Source organism: Zalophus californianus, chromosome X (assembly GCF_009762305.2).
Source record: "Zalophus californianus isolate mZalCal1 chromosome X, mZalCal1.pri.v2, whole genome shotgun sequence".
Classification (NCBI taxonomy): domain Eukaryota; kingdom Metazoa; phylum Chordata; class Mammalia; order Carnivora; family Otariidae; genus Zalophus; species Zalophus californianus.
In genome coordinates this window covers 114836922-114855000 of record NC_045612.1, presented here as the reverse complement: position 1 = coordinate 114855000, position 18079 = coordinate 114836922, and the positions used below count along the sequence as shown (strand labels likewise).

At 43.3% G+C, this 18079-nt stretch overlaps 1 protein-coding gene across 7 annotated transcripts in view; it reads right to left on the bottom strand.

Annotated features, from left to right (window-relative positions):
* Window positions 1–9700: 9700 nt before the first annotated feature.
* The window catches only part of SCML2 (Scm polycomb group protein like 2), a 90611-nt gene continuing 82232 nt past the window's right edge, over window positions 9701–18079 (bottom strand). For 5 of the 7 annotated variants that reach the window (XM_027609138.1, XM_027609144.1, XM_027609141.1 and 2 more), the window contains 4 exons: window positions 15332–15445; window positions 14419–14670; window positions 10917–11068; window positions 9701–9839 (listed from right to left, as the gene is read on the bottom strand). In XM_027609138.1, coding sequence (XP_027464939.1) covers window positions 9711–9839; window positions 10917–11068; window positions 14419–14670; window positions 15332–15445 — 647 coding nt within the window. In that variant the 3' untranslated portion in view covers window positions 9701–9710. Of the gene's footprint in view, window positions 9840–10916; window positions 11069–13842; window positions 14671–15331; window positions 15446–18079 lie in introns of those variants that run through there. The other 2 variants (XM_027609143.1, XM_027609142.2) reach the window with 2 other exon arrangements.

The window sequence follows — 18079 nt, the reverse complement described above, 5'->3', positions numbered from 1 at the left end:
CACGGACACGCACTCGTGCTCATGCGTGCACCCAAAACAGCAAGCCATTTCTTTAAAGCTCTTGGTTTGTGTCTTGGACAAACCTTTCAGTAGGAGCGTACAAGGTCAGGACTTCTTCAGTTCTCCTACAAGCCCTGTCTGCCTTTGCCCCGAGAATCCCCGGGAACACTCGTCTTTCATTACTATTCAGACATCTGTGAGATGTGTCATGGTAGTGGGGGGGGGCACGCGTGGATTATTCAAGTACAACCATCAATAAAAACGACTTTCTTTCAGACTGGGAGATGTACTGGAAATGGGCATGTTTTTCAGAAGAAAGTTTGGTTTTGTGTTCTTTTGTTTCTTCGGCCGACATTTATGTATCTCTTGTGTAGGTGATATTCTGCTAAACCCTGGGAACACAAGATAAATACGAGCGTCAGCCGTGGAAGTGCTCCCAGGGAAGAGATTTAGCGTTTCCGACATGGCCTCTGGCAGCCAGCTCAGGGGACGACAGACCGGGCGACCCAGGGGGCCAGAGAGTCGTGGGAGGTAGGCAGTGCGGGAGCTGCTGACCGCAGGGCTGCAGGGGCTGTGGGCCAGGAGGCGGACAGTGGCCGCCACCCCATCAGGGGCCTGGCTGTGAGGGCAGGTGACGTGCTGTCAACAACGCAGGACTGGAGAGGGCTAGACTTGGCAAAGAGAAGATGGGAAAAGATTTAGGTGTGATGAGTGGGAGATGTGCCTGGGAGCTAGCAGGTCGGGGCCCCTTGAGGACCACGGGATACACAGCAGGCCCCCTTATCTGCAGCGGATACGTTCCGAGACACCCAACGGGCGCCTGAAACACTGTGATTTTCCTATACATACATGTCTCTGATAAAGTTTACTTTATGAACGAGGCACAGTAAGAGATGAACAACAGTAACTAATAATAAACCAGAACAATTACAACAACATCCTGTAATGACAGTTCCGTGAATGTGGTCTCTCTCTCTCTCTCTGCCGCTCAGAACGTCTTATCGTACTGTACTCACCCTTCTCCTTCTTCCTGTGATGATGCGTCAGGATCGTCCGCTTCCAGAGCCGGGTTGACCTCGGGAACCCGAGGTCCGTGGATGTGGGGAGACCACGAGATAGATAGGCGTAGTACCGGAGGAGAATGTTCAGGAGAGAAGCTGTAGCTAGAAAGGTAGGGACGATTATTGTTTTCATTGTTAGTGTCTCAGGACTATCCCCTTAACCTCTAATTTTATGGCCCAGCCTGTAGCCTCTACTAACCTTGCTTTCTGTAATTCAGGGGGTACTTTGTACCTTAGGATGCACTCGATCTTGTGCAAGTTCCATAGATTCCTGAAAACACTGAATTCCCTTTTCCAATCTGATGTCTATCACTAATACCTCTTCCGTTATGTCAGTATCTGCCCTTTAATTTTGCTTACTTATGTCAAAGGCTGAAAGATACAGTGAAGTCTTTTTTTTTTTTCGATTGCATTTCTAGTAACTGATCTGTATGGTCTATCGGGTGTTGCTTTCTACTTGCTGATTCGATGTCATTGGCCATCGATGCCAGTCCATGATCTGTCGTCCCTGTACTCGAACTTCTCACCACGTAAGGACTCCTGATGCGTTGACTGCTTTCTGCCTGCGATTCTATGGTGCAGGGATCAATATTATCACTGGGCCCTACTCTTGGTTCATCTGCAGATCCCTTTCTCTCTAACCCTTTATTTTCAATGTTGAAAGCAAATGACAAGGTGGGTAAAAGCATATAATTGTTTTGAGAATCCATCCTTGAATTTTTTTAATATGGCTGTTTAATCTGTTCATACGTATCATTAAATTAAGGTGGCCTCCTGACACGGGTTATGCGTTTTTCTTATGCTTCTGCTGTTTCTGCCTTCCACTACCCGGCAATGTGTTACTGCCTTTTATCTTCCGCAGGGATTTGGACATGCTATGGCCTGTGTTTCTGTAATTAAACAATCATTATAAGAGCAACACACTGCAGCCAGATCAGAACGAAAAGAAAAGCAAAATGAAGTGAAACAGACCCGGAATCCCACCTGCCCAGGGACGCCCACCGTAAACATGTTTGTATCCGTCTTCCCAAATATCTTGTAGATCTGTAAACACATCTGTGTGTAAACACACAGTAGACTCCTCCGGGGAAGTCGTGCTACCTGTCCGCTTCTGTGACCTGCTTGGATCGACATGTACTGCATGCCTCCCCATGGGAATAGGTCTCCTCGACGTAATTCTGAAAATCCCCTTGTTGTGGACCCAGTCAGCCTTCTTACAGATATTTATTTTCAAACTGCCCTTTGGATATGTTTGTACCAAATTTACTTCTCATCAGCATGAATAATTAATACTGTTTTTCATCTTTGCTAATTTGATAAAAGGGGAGGAACAACATGCATCCTGTTTTCATTCGTGCTAGTTTCAACCCTAGGCAAGCTGCACGTTTCTAGGTTTTCTTGGCACTTCTCCTTAAGGATTTAATATACGATGAAGGTGATTTTTTGGAACCAGTTGGGAAAGGAAGCAGTGTTCAGCAAATGATGTGGGAACCACTGATTTACCATGAGGACGAAAGGTTTTTGATAAAATGCTCACCAGATGTATTTATGATGTCTTCAAAAGAACCACAGATCTCCTAGAAGAGACACGGGTATGCTTACAGCAGCTCAGCCCTGCTCGCCGTCCCTGGCCGTGAAAGTACTCCGCCCTGCGCGTGCGTGCAAGCGCACACACACACACACACACACACACACACACACACCCCGCCCCTCCGTCATCCTTCTGGTCTGGGCTAAAGCGGCACCTCCTTGGGCCGTGGCTCATCCTCCGCTCCACCAGGAAAACATCATCTGGTGGATCTCCTGCCTACTTGAGTTCTGCCACACGTTGTACATTTATAAGTAACCCAAGCCTTTGGAGCTTTTTCACGCTCTCTTCCCACAGAGGCCGTTAAGGTGCCTCAGGTCAGGGACCTCGCCTCTTTCTGTCCCTCTTCTCCGCCCAGGAGCCTGCCGATCATTTAGCCCCTTTCCGGGGGTGCTTCCTCCCACCTCCACTTTTTAAAGTAGTACACGTTAGACATACCATTGCCAGTGCGTGCTCCCTTCCGGGCTGTTCCTGCTTCGGCTTCCTCCTGCAAAGCTCTGCCCGGGGGGGTCTCTGGCCCACCTCCCCGAAGAGTGGCGATCCCCTCCGCCTCCTTCCCGACCAGGGCCGCAGCGCGCTGGCTGTTTGGGAATTGGCGAATGGGAAAGCAAGGGCTGGAGCGCGGCACAGCCACGAAGGCGGCACTCGGGGAAATCTGAGGCCGCCCTGGGGTGTAATGCACACCCAGAAGTCAGACCTGTGCGCGCGGCGGGGGCGGGGGCGGAAGTACCTGTGAAGGTGGAGGTCAGGCCTTTTCTCACGGACCTCCGAGTGAGTAGAAATACTTCCCAGACTCTAGCAAACGCAGGCCTGCCCATCTTTGCACCCAGGAGCAGTGTGCGTTTTCCTCATTTTCCTTTCCTTCCAGATATTTCATCTGGATAATAGGATATTTCATTTCCTATTCCAGATATTTAGTGGGAAGGCAAGAATGAGGGACTCAGGGGCTGCTGGCGAAATGTCATGTTAAACTAGATGACTGCTTGGGAATTCCAGTGTTTCACTCTCTTGGGAGCCACGCTGTTCTCCGGTATCTCTCTCCCTACGGTTCCAGTGCTTGGCACTCTGTCCGTAAAACCAACCGGAAAATGATCTGAGGGCCAAATGGCAAGTTATGGCGCTAACCCTCAGACTTGGGGAAAGGCTCAGGGTGACCCTGGTCCCAAGAAAAACTCAAGCTAAATTTGATTCCCGGGAGGAGGAGTCAGTGCACAAATAGGTGGGCCCTACTCCAGGTCAGGTGCCCATCGGGACACTGCTGGCGCAAGAAACGAGCTGGTGAGACTCACTGCCCTTACGCAGAGTTGGCTCTCGTGGGGAAGACCTCCAAGGCGCCAGTAAGCACGAGGTCAGCAAGGGCCTCAGCTACATTTCACCCTATTTTTGAGTTGTGCTGTCAGGTCCCCCAGACCCAGGAAGTTGCACCCATTGACTTCTTAGGACATTCTCTGCAGGAGGCGCCAGGATGGCCTGGCCCAGCCCCACACGCCTTCTTGCTCCAGAAGCCAGTCTGAAGGAGCAGCCCCTGGGGGGCATGCGCTGTGCTCGGAGCAGAGGGAAATGAGAGAGAGAGAGAGATGAGCAAGAAGCCACCGGGAAGCTCCTGCTGGGGCTTGATGTGCCGGAGGGCCACTTACGTCTCGGCCAAAGCAGGGTTCAGGGGCAACGGTGGCATGGACAACCGCTTTTGCCTGTAAGAAGGAACTGCTAGCCCATGCTAATGGATGGGACGCAAGATCCTCTGACGGGGAAAGGAGGAGGCGAGGACTAGGCGCAATTATATAACCCCCCGCAAGTGTGAGTGCTACGGAGAGGATCAAGCAGGGAGGGAGGGTCAGAGGAGCTGGGTGTGTGAGAGGAATGGGGGGAGGGGAGTACCCGGGAAATTGGCAGAATTCAAGGAGGTATGAATGTCTTACGTTTTGCCGTTAGGATCACGATGTATGCTTGAGACGGCTGGCTGTTTACCAAAGATCCAATGCCTGGTCTTGGGCACAGACGTTTCTCTTTCTCGTCACCATTTCCGTCTGGTGTGGCCACGTTGTCCTAAATGAATAACTCTTTACTATCATCTCATAGCCACTGGGTGCCCACCTCTCCTGGACCGTCACATAGACGCCTTTTTACCGTCGGCTTCTCTTAGGCCGGATCTAAACAAGGTCCACGCGTGGCATCTGGATGACATGTCTTTAAGACTGTGTGACTCTACCATCATGGCAACTTCCTCTTTCTTTTCTTCGGTGGATGCCAGGAAATTGTTAAATGACCCGCTAAATGTGATGGCTTCTGTCTAGCATCAGCTGATGCCCGAAGACAAAATAGACACTCATGGCAAGACCTTCTGCTTATGCCATTGGCTACACTTTCACATTTCAAAGTCTCGGGAGTTGCGAATTTCCGGCCGATCTGATTAGATTGCTCTGTTTTACTTTGTGCTGTGGTTGTTACTAAGCTCAGACTAGCGCTGCCCTTTTCCTGCTGTCCACTGGGCTCACATGATCGGTCTTTAGTTCTCCGTTTCTTTGCTTTATCCCTCTAAAACGACCTGTTCAGCTTTTGAGTTACCATTTCATGTCTTAACCCATCCGCTTTTCCCCACCTCCTAACATCTATGAAATCGGCGGCATCGCTGACCATGGCGTGTGATTTAAGAGGCAACCTTCTTCTCTCCCGTTTGGTCCATGAAACGATGGCGCATCTTACAGCCAAAGGAGTCTCAGACCTGATTACATAAAGGCCCCTCGCTGTGGACCTTCTACTCCTCCCTCCCAACAGTGGGCAGCTTCTCCGGGGCAACCTTCTGAGGGGGGGTAGACCAGTCAGGGTTTGAGAGGGCACACACGACATTCTAGGTCTTCAGAGTGGAAGTGGTTGGATAGAGATCCAGAAGCCTCTGCGGCTGCTGGAGGGCAGGGGGCCAAGGCGAGGGAGGCAGTTCCCAGAGATCCAGGCGCGCAAGGGTTGCAGAGAAGCCCCCCTCCATGGTTTCAGCCTCCTGCGTGCCTGACGTGGGGAAATCTCCAGACGACATCCAGAAATGCACGTCTGCCTTCTGCTCGGCCAAAGGCCTGTCCTGAACAGCTACCAGAGGGAAACTGCTTCTGCTTACCTCCCACCTTCTCCCTCGCGGGGGGCTCTAACCCCCACCGCTGGCAAGGGGGCCTGGGAAATGCCGCCTCCGGGCTGCTCGGGGAACTTAGAAAGGCTGGGGGCGGGGCGGGGCGTGTCAACACCACGCAGCGCTTCGGAACACGTCACCTTTGTCAGTCCATACATTCAACGTAAAGGAGCTTCATTTCTCTCATCTTCTCTAAATGTAAAAAGAGCGTGTTGTATATTCTTCCCCTCCCACTGGATTGACTTCTTTCTGTGCCTCATGGACTATATAGACCCCCACCCCCCGACAGCGATGAACTTGAGCAGCGCAGGCCAGCCAAAGGCAGGTGCCACAGTGAGGCCAAAGGTGGAGTGGGGCTTCCTGAGGCCATAGCTTGCCCCACCTGCCCCCTCGCCCCTGAGGGATTAGTTCCCCAGGCGAACGAGCTTAGGTAAGGGCTTTGGTTCTTCAGCTGAAGAGCGGGACGCAGGATTACTGTAGTAGGACACTTAGCACTCATACTCGCTAGGAACTGGCTCACGTGCTCTATCGTGAGCTTCCCGAGGCTCTTCCTTCCCATGAACGTTGGGTCACCTCAGTTATGGTCTAGGCAGCTGGAGGGGAGGACGTAGGTCGCTTATTCCTTAAAGCTCGTCCCCTGGGTTGCGAGCGCCCCTGGAGCCAGAGCAGGGGGCCCCACATGTCCAGAGTGACCTCTAGTATAGCAAGGAGAGTGGGGAAGCTGGAGCTGAGGACGTGCTCACTGTGGAGAGTTGCTTTCAAGGTGCAGTTTCATCAACCTTCGGGAGAAAATTGGGGAAATGTCGGGAGGTAAAGGAAGGAACCCCGTCTGCCGTGCATTGTGAACGTGGGCCCCAGGCGGCACATCCTCCATGCCCGAGAGCCCTCCCTCGTTCCCTGGATCAGCGTCAGAGGACTGAGAGATACGAGCGCGTCCCGGCATCTCACCGTACAAACAGCCCCAGAATTCCAACCGTACTTCATTCACTTAGCCAACGGTGAATGCAACCCCTTCGTACTTGAAAAGCGGTGCTTTTCCTCCCCCTCGACATTGTTCCTAGTCACGAGGTTTAGCTTTTCATTCCTAGTCATGTTACAGAAAGGCGTGGCTTTTTCATGCTTACAGAGGGGGCCTGGGTTTGAAAGTCTGGGAAGTCCTACTCTGGAACGCATACTCTGAAGACGTTGCAATGATCAGAAATCATGCAAAGACGAAAGCAAACGCTCCATGCGCCCGGAGGGCTGCCGAGGTCAGCTTGCAGATTTCCGCCAGCTGGTGTTGGAAGAAGGGACTGAGAGGCAAAACCAGAGGAAAGATCATTTTAAAAGCCTGGAGAGTTCACAAGAGCCTAACGTGGCATGCTCTCTCCGGACTACAAGCTGACAAACCTTTCTCTTTGAAAGAGCAAGTGGTTCTGAATCCCCCAAATCCCAGACGAGCACAGTGACACCCCCGTTCCAGCCACTAGAGCGGCAGCCCTGGAGCCTCGGCGAGGACCCTGTCGTCTCCCAGTGAACTAGCAGACACGCTGTTGCAGCGGGACGAGCTTCCGGGTTCAAAGGCATGGAGCAGAAGCTCCTGGCTTAGGGGAGAGGGGCAAGGGGTCAGGTACTGAAGGCGATGCAACCCCAATCCCGAGCCTCTAAGGCTTTTCCGCCCTGTAAGCTGGGAGAGCTGAAGGCAGAAAGGCAGTGTGGCTCCTGGCCCCCGGGGGTCAAAGGGCAGCCAGAACTGCGAGGCAGACGTGAGAACTCGGGGACGGGGACGAGATATGCGGGGGGCCCTTGTCCTTTCCAGCGCGCTCGCATCACCAATACCATTGCGAGCAACAAGTTTTGAGCAAAGACAAGGCTCACTGATGGAACTTCGTACTGCTCCCCTGGGGTCTCGTTTAGGCCCTCCAAGAGATCGGCCCTTTTTAAAAAAAAAAAAAAAAAAAAAAGATTTTATTTTGATTTACTTGACAGAGAGAGACACAGCGAGAGAGGGAACACAGGCAGGGGGAGAGGGAGAGGGAGAAGGGAGAAGCAGGCTCTCCGCCGAGCAGGGAGCCCGGAGCCGGGAGATCCGCCCTTTGCTGCTAGCGATCTGCTCATCTGTAGAATGAGGGCAAGTGTTAATAGTCAACTCTCTGGGCGTAGAAAACCACAAACTTAGTAGAGCGTTTCTTTATCAACTTTATCAACTCTTTATCGACTCTAATAAATTGAATGCAGTGAAAGCAAATAAAATCAAATCTGAGGCTTTGACATTACTGTGGTTTTAAAACTTTATTATATTTTAAAATCTGAAAACTGTAAAACATAGTATTCATACAAACACCTGAGGACTGTTGAACTGGGCACAGCATCTTCACACAATTTGAGAGAAGACCAGGTTTAAATTAGAATTTTGTCTTCTAACACAAAAGGAATAACAGATAAAACCACCCTTTAAATAGTTGCATTCTTATATAAAGTACATTTGGTTTTCTGAAAATGTACATTCATGCCCTTGGTGTATATTTTATTGGCATTTACAACAAATGGCTAAGACTTTTAGCACAGATTCTCATAGCTTATAAACATTACACCAAACTTATACAAAGTAATTACAACATATAGCACCATTTCTCCTTAAAAGTTCTAATTTTAAAAATAAAGCCTAAAATGAGAAGTCAGAATTAATGCATCTTCCAAAATTTAGCAGAATAGATGGCTCAGAGCTAAGCAAATTAACTAGAAACATTGCATAGGACAGAGAGCTTCCCTGTATGAAAACCAACCTACGGATTGTTTCTTATCCCCTGAAGACAAAGCTGAGAGGTAATAGTAATAGCAAATGATGCACATATTTTTTTACAGAATAAAAACCTCTAACTATATAAATAGTTCACCATTACCTCTGTGGCAGTACAAAGTGCCATATTAAATTCAAAAAGAACAGATTTACTTGTTTGTATACCTACAGTTATAGAATAATACATAAATACGGTATAGTATCCTTATGAGGAATAAACAGACAATAAAATATCTATCTTTAAAAAATTTGGGCACAGGTGTCTTCATATTGAGATGTGAGAAATGAATGCCCAGTTAAATGTCTACACTTAGCGAAAATATGTAATGTTTTAAAATAATAGGTATATTATTGAAAGAAATTTAATCAGACTCCATCCAAACCACCCTTGTAGTATAATATCTCCTGCATAAAACAACCATTCTATTTATCCTATAATTGTTCAAAAGTTATCAAAAACTGATTAAGAACACTTTATGAAAGTTTATAAGCTTGCTTTTTTTCTTTAAATATGAACAAATACAACATACAGAGAAATAATAAACAAAAGGAAAATAACTTATATGGCTTTCCCTTTCTAGAGACTGGCAGGACAGGAACAGAACTGGTAGTAACAGACATAAAATATCTGGAGAAAGATAGTATCTACAGCTGCATCTTTAAATTCTCTTCTAAGGAAAACTTGTCACAGATTTCATTAGAGAACTTGTCAGTCCCTGATACTTCCCCCTTTGGGATTTAGCTGTTTTGGTTCTATATATAAACATTAACTTAGTGGATCACTACATCAAAAACTAATGATGTATTGTACGGTGACTAATAATAAAATTAAATTTAAAAAAAAAAAACAACATTAACTGAAATCAAAGGTGTTTCTCTGTTTCCAGCATGAAAATACATTTGTAAACTGTACAAAATGATAAACTGTAAACTGTAAAACAATAAAAAGACATAACTCCCAATTTGAATATGCTAATACTAACAGGTAAATAGTTTTTTAAAGAAGTAGACTGGACTATCATGTTGTTCTGCAATGCTGGATATAACCTATATTTAGAGGAACTGTCTACCAAACAAAAGCTGCTAGGGGAATTAAAATATTTTTAAATTAAAAGTTATCAGGATAACAAAGAACTCTGTCCAATCTAAACTTATACATTTTTTTCAATTGTATTTTCCTTCTTTAAGTTTTTCAATGTAGTAACATAACTTTAATGCTGGGCCCAGCTTCAGCCCCATGTACTTCATCATCACGTCACTGTTGAGGAGTAGCAGAGCCTTCCCGTCAATTTCCTACAGAGAGAAAGAAATTACAATTAATAATGCATTCATATTTTGTCAAGTTATATATAAGAACATGTAAAATAGAGAGCAGTTGTATATTCTCGATATATATTCTCTGAATATGCATTTATTTCCTGAAAACTATTAAAAATATAATTTATACAGCAAGACATCATTTGATAATTTCTAAATTCACTTCACATTTTAAGAAAAAGGAAATTTAATCCAGTATCTTTCAAAATTGGCCTAAGCACCAAACTATCTCATTTTAAATACTGTGTGTTGAATAAAATACTACATATCTATGACAAAGGTTAGAAAGCTATGAATTGTAGAAATGAATTTCAGACGGTCATTAACTTTCTTAGAAAGGCTGGGAATATGAGGATGTCAGCATCAATGCAAACTGTAAATGTGTTATACAGTGTTGTCTTTATGTTGAAAGCTAATCAGTTAGTTGTCTGAAGCTAAACTAATTAAATGTAAAACTAAAAATTACCGATTTTCTTAGAATACTGAAAAGGACAGAAGATACTTGGTTACTGATTTGTTACAAAAGACTATAAACATTACTTAATAGACACAAGGCATCCTCCTAAAATTTTTTACTTCCTTAATTGACCAATTTATGTCGGAGAAGCATATTATTTGGTATTCATGAGCTCCTATTTAAAATAAAACTGCACTTAATCTTACACAGTTGCTGGATTCACTGGGCAGGACACCCTGTCACAGCTTGTGGTTACCCCCTCCTACTCACGGTCCTGGGGCCGAGCAGGGAGCAGGTGGGGAGGAGGATCCTTGTGGGAGAAGACATCTGAGAGTGGCCATTGCTGAATCATCTTCTCTTGAGAACTTGAAGACTTGTAGTATTTTAGGTACTCGGGTACCCATTTAAAGCACAGATCCAGCCTCTACCATTTAAGAATCTAACTTTGGGCCAAGTAACCTTTCTCACATATGGAAAAATCAGTTGATAGGGTTCCCCCACCATCCACACTAATCAGCATCCATCCAACTGAAGGGCCTGCACAGAGGTCATTGAAAGGCATTACGGCAGGAAAACCGGATCAAAAGATACATTACATGTTGCCTGAAGAGGTCGGCGAGGGGGCCTGATATCTGAGGATCTTTATGTTTCATAAACTGTATCACTTCATCCACAGACCAGGTTGAAGGGTCCTTAGAGAAGCCTTGTTTCAGGACACTGGGGTCAGGTACAGCTATATAACTTGGAGCTTCAATGGGGGGAAAAAAGACAAATCATACTTGACCTGATCATTATCCTGAAAGAAGAGATGTTAGGTAGGGAGAAATGGTCCCATTCCTGGAACCTTCTATTAAGCACCCCAGCAAGGACCCAGGACTCCAAGTGTAGAATCCAGTGAAAGCCTAGATTAGGATGACCTGAGGATGGCTACCCAAGAGCACCCCATCTGACCTCCCCCAAACAATAAAAGCAGCTTCAGAATTTACCTTAAAGCCTCAAAAATCATAAAACAGACTGATCAATCTGAGTCCTTGTGGGCCACAGGCAAAGACAGCAAAAGATCTGGTGCTTGGGGTAAATGAGGTTAATCTAAGCTCACCTATTACTCTTGAATTTCTCTCAATCTCTCCTCTTGGCCTGTCTAGATTAGGTTTCTTTTACTAGCTAAATAGAATGGAAAGTCTCCAGATTTAGTTTCATAGTTGCTTAAATTTATTCACTTTAATCAAGGAATCTCAATAACCCCATTATCTTTGAGAACCAAATGAGTTTTACCGAATCTCTCCCATGTATTCAATATGGATAATTTTAGCATCACTTTACTCTTCAAATTCCTGTCTCTTAAGGCTTAAATGGTTATCTGAATTTTGAAGAAAACAGGATTATTTTCTGCTTGGCTAGGTCAGAAGTAACTTTAACATTATACTCGATACCTCTCTCAAGTTTAATTGCATAGTAATAGATACTCTGGTTGAATGTTTATAGGTCGAAAAAAGAAATAATTGAGAAAGAGATTTAAGCACTCACACCTCAAAAAGTTTTAGCTGTGCTGTTCACCAGGTTGTGCTGTAATTTCTTTGTGTCCCAGATAAGTATTCATTCTATTCAACCAGAGCACTTGACTCTCTAAAGTTAGTGTGTGATAACAGAAGTGAGTTTTGTAATTTGCCGGGAAAATCTGTTTCTTTAAACAAGGACCGTCAAACACAAATTTGGTCTTTTTTGGTGTGATTTAACCAAAGATATGTTTGCTTTCCTATCATCTGGGCTCCAGCCATTTTAGGGGCATTTTGAATATTTACCCAGGTAAAGGGCAAAGAAAAACAGAAGATAAAAGAACTCAGAATGTACGTTTTTTTGGTGTGTAGCTCAAAAGTGTACTTATTTTCTCCTTCAATATGACAACTCTGATGTGAAACAAAAACTCTTTACTAAAACATATCCTCCCTTTCACTTGTCAGAGATAAAAATGTTGGTCATATCTACCAAGAAATGCTACTGTGCTATTTCAACCCAAATAAAAATGATGATGGCATAGACCATGCCATGCCTAAGGCATTCTAACAATTTAGGCAGAAAAGTCTTCTCCTTTAGTTCCAAGAAAGACTTAAGATGAAAAAACTATTGGCAAAGCTAATCAAGCTAATCATACCTCTAAATAACTTTTTTGTGGCATTTCTGGTTTATGTCATCAGAATCTGATACTGTTATATCTTAAATAACATGCAACCAGTTTTACAGATTACTACAGAAAAACTATATGCAAATATGTAATTTATGGTATAAAACTAATTTTATATTAAAAATAAAACAACTATAAGATCACCTATTTTTAATTCATTATGGAGAAATCATTTAATTGGGCGCATACCTTCAAAACAATCAGAGAAGTTGTAAACATTAGTGTTATTCAAATAATTACATGAAATAAACTATGTGAAAAATAATCAAAATCCAGTCATGCTTTTCTCCTGAATGGCTCTGTCTTACACTAGAGTATCAGTAAGTGTTTCTGAAATGAATAAAAGTGATTTGATTTTATCCACAACGTTATTGGATTTCTTTCCTATAATAAAAATGAACAATTTATTTCATTCAAATAATGGGGCAGGGCAGGAGGTTGTGAGAGCATCACCAGCAATCAGGGGTGGCCTCAGCTTTAAGTAACAGTTCCAAGACCTTAAGGAAGACAATAGTAATGACACCTCTAGACAGTTTCCAAGGGAAATGCTTACCTATTCTCTGGAGATGGAAGCAGCCCAGCAGTTAAGCGTACAGCCTGGAGTCAGAGTGCCTGGATTCAAGGACTGACCCAGCCACTTTCTAGCTGGGGACCTTAGTCAAGTGACTTCTCAGATTTCTCACATGAAAATGTTTACCAGCACGTACGTCTTAAGGAATTGCTGTAAAGGCTATGTAAAATATTACATGCCTGGCACATGTCAGAGAGTGATGAAGATGATGCTGATTTCTATTACTAATAAGTAAATTACCAGTAAGTAATGTTATTACTCTTAGTCTTTCCACTCCTGGGAAGACCAAAAGCTAGACTTCTCAAGCTCAAATACAGGCTACTTTGGCATAGTAATATTAGTCATACATTTGAAAGTGAGGAATTCAGTATCAGGGGTAACCTTTTATAGCCTTTTGCTGAGAAGGCCTGTCTTCAAAGCTCTCATTTTGTGAAAATACCTAAAAATTCTGGGTATACCACCCCTTGATGGGATAAGCATCTACCATCAGACTCCTTGCAAATGTCACTCTGAAAGCAGAGACGATCTACATGAGGTGGAAGATGGGGGGATGATATTAAACATGTCATGGCATGTATACAGCACAGTTGCCCATAGAAAACATCCATTAAGAAAAGCAATCAAGTTGGATGGTTCCTACTGCCTTCAGTACTCACCTTGCCTAGATGCCTACCAAGGAGAAAAAGGACAAAACACATTCCCACCCTTACCCCACCTCGGCCCACCCCTACCCCCACCCCCTTCATCCTTAAAAAGGGTAGAGGGTAACTATCTTTGCACATGGAAAACTATTCTGGCTCTTTCCAAATGGCAAAAGGATGCTGCCCTGTTTACACATGTTATGTATTCCTGGTGGGTCTGAGGGAGTAACTGAAGGTGTGGAGAATGGAGAAACAGCTACAGCAACAGAATACCAGAGCCCAGATCTGGGAGCCACACACAGGCTGGAGTCAGGAAAGGTCTCAAAAGAGACAAGGAAGAGAGTACATCAGAAAGGAGAGGAAGTGCATCTTTCCAGGCCTCAGAGTCACAGGAGGTTTCTGAGTCCAGACAGGATCCAGTGAAGTGATAAATTACAACGGAACCATTAATAAGAAGCACTGATCTAAGATGTCTACGAGAGACATGGCTGGTGACCCAAATCCCCAGGGATACTTCTATGCCGCCATGAGGATCGGAGCATCTGTAGTGACTTGACCCTGACAGTAACATAAACAGGGAGGACTCAAACTCCTCAATCTTGGCACTTTCTCCAATGTGATACACTCTCAAGGGATGTTGTTGGGCAAAGAAACCTTAAGGAGAAAGAAACATGTTGGTTGAGAATCACTGTTTTTAAATATACCTTCACTTTTCCTCTGCATTTGGAATTTAACTTCATGGTGACTGCTCTTGGTAGATCTGGTCCCCACTAGTGCTGAACTTGAGATGCCAGGCACACTTGGAGAAAAATTCCTGGAGACTACAGTATGAGTGCTTACAGGATTTCTGCTGGTAGGGCTTAAAGAATTTGCTGGATTTAGTGGCGAGTTTTTGGAATCTTCAGGAAGCTTTTCCTCTTTGGGCATGCCATTTCCCTCAGAAGACAGTAGTTCTTCTACAAGAAAAAAAGACAAGGGCAATTATCTTCAGTAGACTTATAGCTTAAATACTACTAAAAGGTCAAAACATCTCCTAATCTTCAACAGTTCACTTAAACCATGCTATACTGAACCATAAACCTCTAACATAAAGTACGTGGCCACCCGCCCCCTTGGCATTTATAGTAATGGACACTGTCTTAAAATCCAAATTGATTCCACTATGTCACCTGTATTTCTCATGGCAACTGTCCCTTCCCAGTCTTGCTACCAAGGCTGTGAACACCTCACTAAAGCATTCATTTTTAGGAATGCAGTTCTTCACAACCATTATAATATGATCACACAGTTGGCTTCTAACATTTGCTTACTACTTGGACACTTAAAACTTTCAGTGCAGAAAGGCACTAGGCACTAGGTTTTTCTATTCACTTTTTATCAGCTTTCAGTAATACAAAACTGAATGGAAAATGTTACTGTAATTATTTTACTTTTATCTAAGGAGAAATGACAACTGTGTACTTCTGAAGAGAATGAAACTCCTGACAAAGCTACCAAAGTAGTAGCCTAAATGCTCACCTGATTTGGGCAAATACACACCCCCACCCGAGAGCATATAGTTAAGTGGTAGTAGAGTGACTTTTCTTCCCATTCCAGGAACTTGTAAATACTATTTACCTTTAGAGGCATGCATCTTTGTTTTGGGGAGCTTAGGTGACACAGGAACAACATAAGGTATAGGTTCCTGAGAAGGCCGTTTGGGGCTTTTCTTTTCTGTTATGTCTTCTTTTACTGTTTAAAAAAAAGGTGTCTCTTATAACTAACATTCCTCAAGCATTTTCAGATCATCAGCATATAACACTTTTGTTTCTAAATCATTTGCCTACTGTAACTTCATCAGCAATTTATCAATTACTTGATTATTTATGAATAATATGTGTTGATTTCATCCCATTAAATATTTTGGTGACATCATATTCAACAGCTAAAAGAATTATATACAGGCATCATTTATTCCAGGATCATCAGATATCTCTAAGTATCTCAAGAAGCAGTGAAGCAATCAATTATAATGTGTCTAAAAAGGCCTAGGAAAACTGTTCCCATGAACAAAAAAAGTTAAGAATTCAGAGAAGGAGAAGACAGTGTACAGTGGACATCTCATTTTATAGGCAACAGTCCTGGCCCAGAGCTACCCTTCCTATAACTCTACAGCTTATTATTAAACCAAATGCATTTTTACCTAAAGGACCACTCTTTAAGGCATGATCCTGAAAGTAACGACATCTCAAATTATTAAACTCTAAATATCAATCAGTATCTTGATTTAACCTCCAACTAAAAGGAAAAATTAAGTATAAAAGAAATCTAAATAGTCTGATAATAGAACTTGCGTGAGAAGATTGCAGTGAGAATGTACCAAAGTCAAACTTCATCTGGTTCAAAATAGCTGGGGGCCAGGCATGCTTCTTAAGATCATCTGATAAGCAACTTTTAGCCATCTGGTTACTGATTACTAAAGAGTCTAAGAGAGCTCTTACCACTTGATTTTATTTTTAATCATGGACTACAAAAACCAATAGGCAAAACATATTTCCGTAAATGGCAAATATTTCTATAATTAGGACATTTAAATTCCTATAAAGAAAAAATTGGCTTTTTTCATACTCATTTAATGATACGGAAAATTCAAATACTAATGTATAGTTTTCTACAGATAGATGTTGCCTCAGAATCTTAGCAAGATCAGAAAATCTTTTCTTTTACTTGTAATATTTTAATGCTTTCTTATAAAAAGTTAATGAAGCTAGAGTATGGTCTACTATCTGGGGCTGATAAAACATAAAAATGACTCTTGACTTCTGCTCCTGGGTATTGTAGTAAGCTCAGGCATGAAACTTTTCCTGCAGGGATAACTAGAAAAAGCCATATAATTTACAAAATATTTTAAAAGTCATCATAGAGAGGCACTTCCAGGATGACTGATTAAAGACCTGCAAAATCCACTTCATAAAAATAACGAAGAGATTGGCAAAATTAATTTTTCAAAAACTCTGGACATCACATAAAGGCTTACAACAACCCAAAAAGCATTTGTTCAAGAAAAAAGTGGCTGAACCTCAGAAAGAACAGCAAATTCTGTGGCATTTTAGCTTCCCTACCATCATCCCCTTCACTGTTTTTGCAGCAGCTTTGCAAACCAACAGGTTCATAAGTACTCTCGTTGTGAAAGCCAGCAAATCCTAGCAGTCACTGGAGGGAAGACAATGGGTTTGGGGCTCTCAAAAGGCCCTATCCCCAGAGAACTGGCACAATTTGAACAACCTTGAAACTCAATGGAAAGCTCTGATCTCAGGCTTTGTTTTATTGGACCTAAATCAGAGCCTGCTCTGTGTGAACAGTCCTATCTCTAAGGCATTGCTCAAACAATCAAACAAACCAAAAAAATCCACCGTAGTAATTGTTTAACACTATAGCTGCCTGAGGCAGCATCATCATTTGGGGCTGATGGGAAACTGACCAAAAAGCTTTAAAAACAAACCTGGAGAATAAAATGTCCATTAGGAGACTTTGAAAACCATAGAGATACTCCTGGGAATCTAGAAGGCCATATGCATGTGCAAGGCAGTATCCATGCCCAGGAAAGACCTAAGACCTTAATCTTTCTTTTCTTGCTGACCTTGAGGCTCTGCACAAAGCAGACTTGTAAACTGCCTCTTGGAATGTTCAAGGTAAGTTCCAACACATACATGAACTCTGTGGCAAAGGATGGGAGACACACTGGTTGCAGGCATTTATGGAAATCCCTGTCCAATCATTTGTTGAACACTAAGTGAGCAGACTTCAGTGGCCACATATAATAAATGAGCCCAGGAAATCATTAGGTTAGTCCAGGAAAGTCACTATACAAAAGCACCAGCAACAACAAACCCTAGGGAAGAGGAGAAAATCTGATTTTCAGAGTTACTGCTTTACACTCTTTTAAAATGTCCAGTTTTCAATTAAAAATTAGGAGACATGCAAAAAACATAAAAGTATGGCCTATACAAAGGGGGGAAAAACAGTCAATAGAAACTGCCTCTGAGGAAGCCCAGATACTGGAGTTAGTAAACAAGGACTTTAAATCAGCAATTTTATTTATGTTCAAAGAACTAAAAAATAATAATCATGTCTAAGGAACTAAAGGAAAGTATGAGAACAAAGTCTCACCAAATAGAGACTATCAATAAAATGATAAAAAATTACAAATCGAAATTTAGGACTTGAAAAGTAGTATAAATGAAATGAAAAATTCACTAGAAGGGCTCAAGAGCAGATGTGAACTAGCAGAAGAAAGAGTCAGCAAATTTAAAGAAAGGTCAATTGAGATTATAAAGTCTAAGGAACAGAAAGAAAAAAGAATGAGGAAAAATGAACAGACTCCAG